We start from the raw sequence: 11,061 nt of genomic DNA, 5'->3' as shown, positions 1-11,061 counted from the left end.
AAGTGCAATTAAATACAATAACAATAAAAATGCGATAATTAGAAGTGCAATTAAATATAAAATAAAGGAAATTAAATATAAAATAAAAGAATTATACTTATTTAAACTTCCGTAATCATGATGGTTGACGTATTGATTTTAGTTTTATGCCCATGGGTTAATTGTCCTTTGTCCTGGATTATTTAATATGTCCGTCTGGTTTTTGTCCATAACAGTCCATCAGTCATAAATATAAAGTGCGAGTGTCCTCGTCAAATTATCCTTATACCCGAAGTTAAATATTCCAACTAATTGGGGACTTAAACTGTAACAAGATTTTAATACTTTGTTTAATAATTACACCAGGATGTCGACTGAGTGTAACCCAAGGTTTTAATATTTTGTTATCAATTATACCAAGTGTCCTTTGTACATAATTTCACCCCTGTTTTAATTATTCTAGTGGCTATTAATCCATTCCCGTGTCCGGTTAAATGAACGATTATTCGTACATATAAATACTCCGCCCATCGTGTCCGATTGAGTGTATATGGTAATTTATAGGGACGCCCAATTGTAAATCTTTATATTAACATTAACAAACTATCATTTAGTTAAACAAATATAAAGCCCATTAATAGCTCATAGTCTAATTTCCACAAGTGTCGTTCTTTTGTCTAAACCCCAATTATGGTACAAAGCCCAATTACCCAATTTTAGTAATTAGCCCAACATCATGATTACTTCGGATTAAATAAGCATAATAATAACTTAGCTACGAGACATTAATGTAAAAAGGTTGAACATAACTTACAATGATTAAAAATAGCGTAGCGTTACACGGACAGAATTTCGACTTACACCCTTACAATATTCGCTAACATACCCTTATTATTAGAATTATAATTAAAATTAAAATTAAAATATAAATTATATATATATATATATATATATCGTATGAATGAGGAGAAAAAAGATGATGATTACGATCAGAATGCGCGAGCTTTATTGGGAGTTTCTGAAATTGGGGCTCCGCGACTCGCGGCATTTTTGCCTTCAAACTCCGCGAGTCGCGGAGAATGAAATTACAGCTCACATCTTTGGAGTCTTTCTCTGCCGACGGTTTTTATTTATAAATATAATATATATATAATTAATATAATTAATTATATATTATATTATATTTATATACATAGTTAACTTGTAATTTTTAGTCCGTTGCGTCGAGCGTTAAGAGTTGACTCTGGTTCCGGTTCCGGATTTTCGAACGTCCTTGCGTACAATTTAATATCTTGTACTTTGCGTTTTGAATCTTGTACTCTTGTAATTTCGAGACGTTTCTTATCAATAATTGGAACCTCTTTGATTGTCTTTTGTTCTTTTGAGCTTTTTGGTCGTTTGCGTCTTCAATTCGTCGAATCTGTCTTTTGTCTTCACCTTTTATTATTTAAACGAATATCACTTGTAAATAGAACAATTGCAACTAAAAGCTTGTCTTTCTTGAGGAATAATGCTATGAAATATATGTTCGTTTTTAGCATTATCAAAAGGTTATGGTTTGTTTTAAAAATGAATGCAGTCTTTGAAAAACGTCTCATATAGAGGTCAAAACCTCGCAACGAAATCAATTAATATGGAACGTTTTTAATCAATAAGAACGGGACATTTCACCTTAAGCGCAAGGGTAAATAAGTACTTCGACAAGTGACGTGTGCAAAGAACAATGCTAGTCTTGACCTAAACAAATAGGTTGCATCAATATTGATAATCATGTTTGATCAAAGAAGTTCAATTAGTCCTATGGCTCGTTATGATTCGATTATGTAGCATATGAATCAAATTGTCAAGTTTCATGCAAGATACAAGTATAGAAACAAGTTAGGAAGGTTGCATAATCATTTGGTTAAGTTTGACAAAAAGTCAAACTTCGGTCGGTCAAAGTCAACGAAAAAGTCAACACGTTCGGGTCGGGTCTCGAACTATTTTTCTATGCTAGTTATTCATTTATAAGCATGTTAGAACAAGTCTCATGTGAATCGGAGGTCCATAGTGTGCCAAACATTTATCATATAATTGACATGTAGGTCAGAACCTGGACACGTTATATGTCGCGCCGCGACCCAGGATTGCCATGCCGCGGCGATCAACGGGTGCTGGTACCTGGTCAGTCTCAATTATCCAAGTCTCAAATCAAACTTCATTTTCACATAAATCACAAACTGTAAACTCTTACGACACGCATTTTACATCGTTGGAAAGCTAATTTGACAAAGAACACAACTAAATACATTTCACTAACCAAAAACATTATTTACAATAACCGACTTTTCAAATCAATTGATCAATCAATGCACACATTTAATGCTTCAAATCTTACAAGTGCACATTTATGATTCGGGCATTTAATGCACAAATAAAACACGCCGTTTTGTAGATAATCAAGCATACAAGACAACTAACTACTTACTAACAATAATTCATGGTATTCAATGCATCAAATATCCATTTCAAGCTTATCAAACCCTAATCCAAATTTACCAAAATCATTAATCAAGTTTATGGAGTTTTCTCAAGCAACCTACACATCAATTTGAAGCTAGTGATACTAGGAACACATTTAATATATGCATTTATAATATTTAACAACATTCAAGCAACCAAATCACCAAATCAAACACACCAAAGTTCATACTCAAGCTAGTTACTTCAAATAACGAAATCGAGCATATAAATCGTATATTCATGTTAGACTTGAGCCATAGACACTAAATAACAACTTTATAAGTTCAAAATATCAAGAACACAAAATCTAGTGATTTTAGAAAGTTACCCAAACTTGATAAAATCGGTATGGAATCGAAGAGGAAGTTGCAAGGATTCTAAATATGTAATTTGTTTGGATTGAAGCTTGATCGATTGAAAATAGATGATGATTCCTTGTTTGAAGATTTGAGAGAAATTTGGAAAGTATTTAATGAAAATGGAAATGAAATGAAAAAGAAAATGGGGAGGTGGGTTGACTAGTCAAAAAGCTAGTCACCTCTTTGATACTTTGGCGATTTTAGTCCCTCGAGTTCGGTTGCGGGTGCGTGAATTACCTAAACGAGATATTTTTAAAACGAGTATTAACGAGAGATGTTATAAACATATAACGGACTTTAAATAATTAAACGGAAAAGTAAACGGAAAAAGGCGGGATGTTACAATAAGATAACCTGATATATATTTTTTTCAATGATCATGATCTTAAAAGGTAAAACTGGGGTCACATATCTCACTCTTTTCTGTTTATTATTATTATTATTATTATTATTATTATTTTTTTGTCGACTATCAACATGCTATAACTCAAGCACAGGTATTGAATGTATCATCAATCCCACTTACTAGACCCACATGCCTACATGAATACCATTATTACTACCACCACCATCTCCACCACCAACATCACCAACGCTAGACATTCTCATCACCACCATTAAAAAAACATATTTGTCTATACCACCATCACCACCACCACCACACCAATAACCACCATCTTTCATCATAATTACCACACTGTTCATTACCAACATCATCTCCACCAACAACATCATCACAACCACCACAACTTCCTCATTCATCGCCATTACCACACCAGTTACCACCAATAACAAAATCATCACCACTACTTCCCCGTTCATCACCATCACCACACCGTTCACCGCCACCAACATCATCACCACCTTCATTTTCACCTCCAGAGTCGAATTATGTGCAACACACACCACACACAAATCGTCATGCGTGGTGCGTGATGCGCAAAAGATGGAAGCATCATTGAAGTTAAAAAAGCAAAAAAATATGTTTCACAAGCTTAAAATAGCTCGCCGACTAAATCTTGAATTTGTCAGGATAACTGATCATCTACTTTAATTTTCAGGGTAATGGATCTTGCTGACAATATCTTAAATTCTTTATGATCCACCATTTGTTGCATGATGTTATCATCCGCATTCACCATTTTCCCCGGTTCCCCGTCTGACGAAAATAATAGTTTAAGTACCTGTCATTTCTCAGCTTTTCGATCATATTTGTTCTCGATGATGGTTCTAGATTTATTGGATTGTAAGTGTGGTATGCATAAAGTCACTTTACTGCGTATTTAAACTTATACTTATAAAATTATATTTATATTGTTCGAGGATAAGATAGTAAGTAAGTATTTGGAAATTGTGGAATGTTTTGAATACTTGAATGGAATAATATAGTTGTCAATTTTTATATAACAGAAGTACAGCATGGACTCTTATAATCAAATGAAAGATGGATGACATTTGCGTAAGTCCATATTTATAACACGATCTCCCACGCAAACTGATGGTCTTGAACAAGATCCTTACTATTGAAAATCGTATGTAAATAATTCCAAATATTTAATTTGTAGAATAAAACATGTAAAACGTTATTACCTGCATTAATTTCGTTCGCTACTATTAAAAAAAAAAAAACAAAAAAAAAAAAAAAAAATAGGAATCATGTAAAATGTCGACCATAATATGTGTATCAATATTCTTCCATCACCTAATACAACACATCTAATGAATATTTTTAAGTTACAAAAAACGAGATACACACCCAGTCCACCTCACCCGTAGTTTAAAAAGACTCAGTGTTAACTTAACTCATTGCTCAACCAGAGATACACACCCATCTAGCCTTAACATAAATAGACAGCTGAGAAATAAACATGCTGTCTAAATCAAAGTATTATCCATTTGTAGATTATGGTAAAATATTATAATTCAAATTCATAAAATAAAAAAAAGCATACCAATGGTGTGGGGATTTATGTTTCAAAATCAATAATAAACGTTAGTTGCGTACATCAACAAAAGGAATGGAAGTTTTGTACCTGACTGTGCTTGGACAATCAATAGTTGCCCTTCTCCTCCTCTCTTGCTGTTACACCTGAAAAAAGATCACATATTACAAACAAATATGCAGAGGCATCTTTGAGCATAACTAAGATAGGCAGCTGTCTAGGGCCCAAAAATTTTAAAGGGCCCAAAATTTTGAATATCTATATACTTTTTTCAAAATATTCTGTTTAATTAAATAAAGAATTGTCAATTAAAGTTGTAATACTGTAATTTTAAATAGTTAAATGCATTGTAAGTAAATAAATAAATAAATTTAAGTATTATTTATTTTATATGTATTAAAAAATTATACATTTATAAGGGCTCACTTTTATTTTCGCCTAGGGCCTTCAAATTGTTAAGACGGCCTTACAAATATGCACATGTGAATGAGAAACTATATATTTGATTATATAGGTAAAATATAAGTTTTTTCAAATTATTTTATGTTCATTCTTACCCTCCTTCAACATCTATGCGTGATTCAATTTACCCACATTTGAAAGTCTTTGTAAATTAAAAGTTTTCGCATTTCTCTCTCTTTTATATATATATATATATATATATATATATATATATATATATATATATATATATATATATATATATATATATATATATATATATATATATATATATGGTGGTAGGATCAAGAGGGAAGTAACCAATCGGGGGAAAGCAAATTTTTTTTTTTTTTCGTTTTTTGAAAAAACTTTGTTCACGAACATTATAGATTGGATGAAAATAAGAACATTTAGAAAAGACACTTCGTGATGAATGTTATTATTTTGGCGGAAAAACACTCGAAGAAGTAATATATAACAATTATCGTGTTTTTCGAGCGTATGTTGAGGTTTTAGACATTAGGGTTTAGATATTAGGGTTTATATGGTTTAGATATTAGGGTTTAGAAATTTAGGGTTTAGGGTTTAGATTTAGGGTTTAGATTTAGGATTTAGATTGAGTTTTTAACACGAACGGTTTAGAGTTTAGGGTTTTGGGTTTAGAGTTTAGGGTTTGGTGTTTTGGGTTTATGGAATAAACCCAAAACACCAAACCCTAAACCCTAAACCCTAAACTCTAAATCGGGCTAAATTTTACTTCACAAAACATGAAAAAAAAAAAAAAAAACGTTAACATTCTTCACGAACAATATTATCTTGAATGTTATTTTTGTCGATCGTTTTTCCGCCAAAATAATAACATTCATCACGAAGTGTCTTTTCTAAATGTTCTTATTTTCATCCAATCTATAATGTTCGTTAACAAAGTTTTTTCAAAAAACGAAAAAAAAAAATTTGCTTCCCCCCAATTGGTTACTTCCCCATTGATCATGCCCCTATATATATATATATATATATATATATATATATATATATATATATATATATATATATATATATATATATATATATATATATATATATATATATATATATATATATAGGGTTAGGTTAGAATACACACAACCTTAAAATACATTAAGGTAAGTTGAATTCTCAGCCATTGATTGCATCATTTTAATCTTACAAGAATTTGTGGCATTATTGTTATATTTTTAAACTTAAATGGCAATTAGATTAAAAAAAATAATTGATTCATTTTTTATTTTCACGTATATATTCCAAAATTATAGGGATAACAAATGAAGTATTCATGTGTTTGAAATTTAAATCAAAGAGATAAAATATAACAATTTTTTGTTTTTTAATAAACTTCAAAACTTACTTGAGAATATGACGGGCATATGTATCATTTTTTGAGATAAGAGTGATTTTATAATCAATAATTATCAAGTATATTACGGAGTAATTGTTTGAGAGTTCAATACGCAAAAAAAAATTTTTGGATACACTTCGTTTTTTTTTGTTTTTTGTTGTTTTAAGTTGACGATGAATATTGCTATCAAGAGAAAAGAAATAAAATCCACACATGCAATTGGTTATACTCGTAAGTGTTTATAGTTTGATTTTTTACTTTGAACATGGTTGATGTGCACTGAGAATAGTTTAACAATTTTGCCAATTAATGTATACTAATGCTCTAATGCAGCGAGAAGGGGTTCAAATGACAGAATAGGTCTTGTGAAATGTGATGCAGCGGTGTCATCAATTGATGCAAAACACATAAAGGTGGATAGTAAAAAACGTAAGCATGAAAAAGGTAGGTGAAAATATATACAATATTATTGAATGTTTGTAGGATTAGTCAAACTGATGACTTGTTGCATCTCTCCAAAACATTATAAAATCGCTGCACGACTTGTCTGTTACTCCTACTGATGACTACTTGTATCCTTATTGACACAATCACATTGACATTGTCACATTGATATATCATTAATGCACTTGTTTTATTTGACTATTATAAATAATTATTCTTAATGTTTTTTGCATTTAAGGTGATGCAAAATTAGTGGTTGGAAGATTAGAGACTTACACAAAACATTGCATAGAAGTTGATGATGATGATGATGATGATGATGATGATGATGATGATGATTTTGTTACACCAGTTAATAAGCGTGAAAAAAAAATTAGTAAATCATTTGTGAGGTCCAAGTCTATGAGTAATGGTGCTGGAAAAGTAGAAGTGAAGGAGGAGATTTTTGGTAAAACACGATACACAAAACGTGTTCGAACACGAGCGTCTCCAAAAAGCTTGTTTCTTATTATGAATACTTTGAAGGACAATCAAAAAGAAGCTGTTAGAAGAATGGGTTTCGAAGCGATTCTTGCATTTAAAATTAATGAATTACCTACCCAATTGGGTTTTTGGGTAGTTGATAACTTTGATGCTAACACAAGCACTTTGAAAATCAATGATCAAACCTTAAAGATCACCAGAGAATCTGTTCATGAAATTCTAGGCATACTAATGGGGGAAATGAAGGTGTCTGCTTTAAAAGCAAGTAGGTGTGGAGATGCACTAACAAAGAAATGGAGAAACCAATACCCAAAACGTCTTAAGAGGATATATTTAAAGGACATTGTTGATAGAATTGTTCAACAGACAGATGCAGGGGAGTTGTTTAAACTAAATTTTTTAGTTTTGTTTTTTACTGTGATGGCAGAATGCATAAAATGTGGAACCGTTAATAGGAAATTCTTGCCGTGCATCAATAGTTTCCTTGAAATTAAAAATATGGATTGGTGTGGGTATGTATTGGACTGTTTGAAACGAACAAAGGCTGAATGGAACCAGGATAGCCATTACAATGGACCACTGACGTTTCTAATATGATTTAGTATAATTTAATTATGATAACAAATGATCAATATTTCTAAGATACATACAAAGTTTTGTAACTATTTCCTTGTGCTAACGTTGAACTTATGTGGTAGGTGTTTTATGCGAATGCGGTGCTTAGAAGAAAACATTGTACAGGGAAGTTAAAACCTGCAATTTTGAGTTGGAATACTAAGAAGTTGAAAGCGTTGGAGGCGAAATGTCAAGATATTCGTTGCTATGGTACGTTGTGCATTGAAGATAGTGAACTTGGTAAGTATAAGAAACTTGATGCACACAACCTACTATTTTAGTTTTTTATTTCAATTTAAATGATAAATGACTATTACTGAAGAACTATGTGTATTGACTAATGGTGATGAATATACTAATGTGGATGATGAGATGTTGATTAAAGGGAAAATAGTTAAGCCAACAAGAGAAGTAAAAACAAGCCACGATGTCGTAAATGTGTCGAGTAATAATTGATAAAATAATGATTTTTTTAAGACAAATGGTCTGATTATTTGTTATGAAAGTATGTTTTGTGTTATGTATTTGGTCTAAATGTTATGCTTTTTGTTCCAACAATTACTACTTGACAGAAAACATGATAGGTCATCTATCATCACCTACTGATTTAATGGAAGATGAAGGGGTCTACGATATGTTTGAGGGTGATCATGTGTTATTGGAGAAAGGAAAAGACGGAAGAAATAAAGTGGTACGTTCAATGAATAATAAATGATTTTGAACCACAATACAAGTGTAATATGTTTTTTAATAATATTATTTTTGATTTGTGTATCAATTAATATAACTGTATTTACTTTTTTCATCCTATTATAGGCTTTGTTACGTAAGTTTAGAACGGTGTTAGAAATCAAGCAATCAATAGTTGACGAGTTGAATGAGGAGATTGATGACGTATTGGACAACGCGTTGCAACAATTTCCAGGGGATGCCTATTTTAAACATTTGAAAATTGGTAGAGCCAAAAAAACTATTGATGCGCAAGAGAATAAGAAGGAAGACTCTCTTGAAAATGGAAAAAACGAAATGAATTATTGGGATGGGCTTTCTGACACCCAATTCTACCAGTCGCCTTCTGTAATGTTCCAAATTGAATGCTTGGAGAAAGAAGCAGTTGCATCCTCAAAGCATAAGAATAGAGTTTTCGATTTGAATGTTACAGCATCTCCAATGAAAGTTGTGAACACAATAACCAAAGAAAGCATAAAAAAAGGGATCAATTTGAATGTTACAGCATCTCCAATGAAAGTAGTGAACATGATAACCAAAGAGAGCTTCAGAAAAGGGATCAATTTAAATGTTACAGCATCTCCAATGGAAGTTGTGAGCATGATAACCAAAGGGAGCTTCAGAAAAGGGATCAATTTAAATGCTACATCATCTCCAATGGAAGTTGTGAACACAATAACCAAATCCCAAAATGGTTCAAGAGACAGTATGACAATGAAAAAAACTGATCTACTGGCACCCGTTATATCACCTAGTGATGAATTACCACCTAGTGATGTAATAATTGGAAACCGGGAGGCAAGACCAGTAGTCTTATTAGTTTCTCCTTATGAGTTGAGGGTGGTGTGTGTTTCTTCCAATTTAACAAGAGCTGAGAAGATGGTGCCAGATTGCATATTTGCAGCACGATATTCAGAGACGTAAGTGCGCAGAAATTGTGATATAATCTAAATAGTACATCGCTCAAAAAAATGATTATATGATACATTTTACAAACTATTGTTGACCTAACAGGGACATCTTGTTTAAAACTTCTCTTGTTGATGGACAAAGAGGAATTCTAGAGAGCATGCACCCGGGATTAACCATTGTAAGTGGAGCTATAGACATGTGGACAGTTTTGATGAACTATGAGGAGAAATTTAGGAGCAATGATAAAGTAGGACGTATATTTTGCAACACATCGATGGTGGTAAGATACATAATAGTTGTAAAATGTTGATGGTGAACCAATTTTGTATGTGCTCATGCTTGTTAACTTAATTACATCAAATATCATGTATCAGACAACTAGTATGCTAGACGGGAGCATGGAGGACTAAGTGGTTGTGGATCTATTCATCGAGAATATGAAGAACGTTCTGCGTCAGTCATCTTTTGCAACCTTAAAAGGAGTTGACCTGGTAACATAAAGAGTGATAAATAATCTAATAATGTGTTTATATATTAACCATCTATTGAATTAATGCAACAGGTTTTTTTCCCGATTCATGATGTTGGTCATTACTACATCATTTGTTACAATTTGAGAGATTCAAACATTCATATATTGGATAGCATATATTCAGATGTGAATGACGCTGGATTGAGATATGGTGGATTGCCCAAGAAACTCGTAAGTAGTAGTGACACTATAAGTATATAAATTGAAAACTTATATTAAGATTAGTTATTGTTCATCACATACTAACACAACCATGTATCATATTTGCGTTTGCAGACGTTGATTTTTAGTGATTTCTTAGACACTGAAAACTATCCATGGACTCAGAAACTAATAGAAGCAAAACCAACAATACTACCAATGAATTGGAGAACCAAAAAAAATTTGTGGATTGTGGAGTTTTTGCAATGAGACATATGGAAACGTACTATGGCAATGGATTACTCGATTTTAATAGTGGGTTGAGAAGCGAAGGGCCGATTCAGCAACTACAACTTAATGAGCTACGTATGAAGTATGTTACAAAAATGCTTCTTTCTAAGGTAAACAACAAAAGAGTCGACGTATGTGCAGAGGTTGAAGAATATGTGAATCTACCCGGGTTTGAGAAAAGAAAAATGATGAATGAAGCACCTGGTAATATTCATGCTAGATTGAACAAGCTAGCTTTAATTGACAGTCACAACTTATTTTGTTTTAAACTATTTGTATTTTTGATTAGTGGTTATTGTGCTTGACTAGGTTTTA

At 32.0% G+C, this 11,061-nt stretch overlaps 1 protein-coding gene across 1 annotated transcript; it reads left to right on the top strand.

Moving 5' to 3' along the window:
- Positions 1 to 7,358: 7,358 nt before the first annotated feature.
- On the top strand, positions 7,359 to 9,745 carry LOC139849274 (uncharacterized). Its single transcript, XM_071838932.1, has 4 exons — positions 7,359 to 8,381; positions 8,726 to 8,832; positions 8,958 to 9,647; positions 9,740 to 9,745. The coding sequence occupies exons 2-4, from the start codon at positions 8,752 to 8,754 to the stop codon at positions 9,743 to 9,745; spliced, it is 777 nt and encodes a 258-aa protein (XP_071695033.1). The 5' UTR covers positions 7,359 to 8,381; positions 8,726 to 8,751.
- Positions 9,746 to 11,061: the final 1,316 nt, after the last annotated feature.

Source organism: Rutidosis leptorrhynchoides, chromosome 5, assembly GCF_046630445.1.
Source record: "Rutidosis leptorrhynchoides isolate AG116_Rl617_1_P2 chromosome 5, CSIRO_AGI_Rlap_v1, whole genome shotgun sequence".
NCBI classification, from domain to species: domain Eukaryota; kingdom Viridiplantae; phylum Streptophyta; class Magnoliopsida; order Asterales; family Asteraceae; genus Rutidosis; species Rutidosis leptorrhynchoides.
The sequence above is the reverse complement of the archived record's forward strand: the minus strand, read 5'-3'. Positions and strand labels throughout refer to the sequence as shown.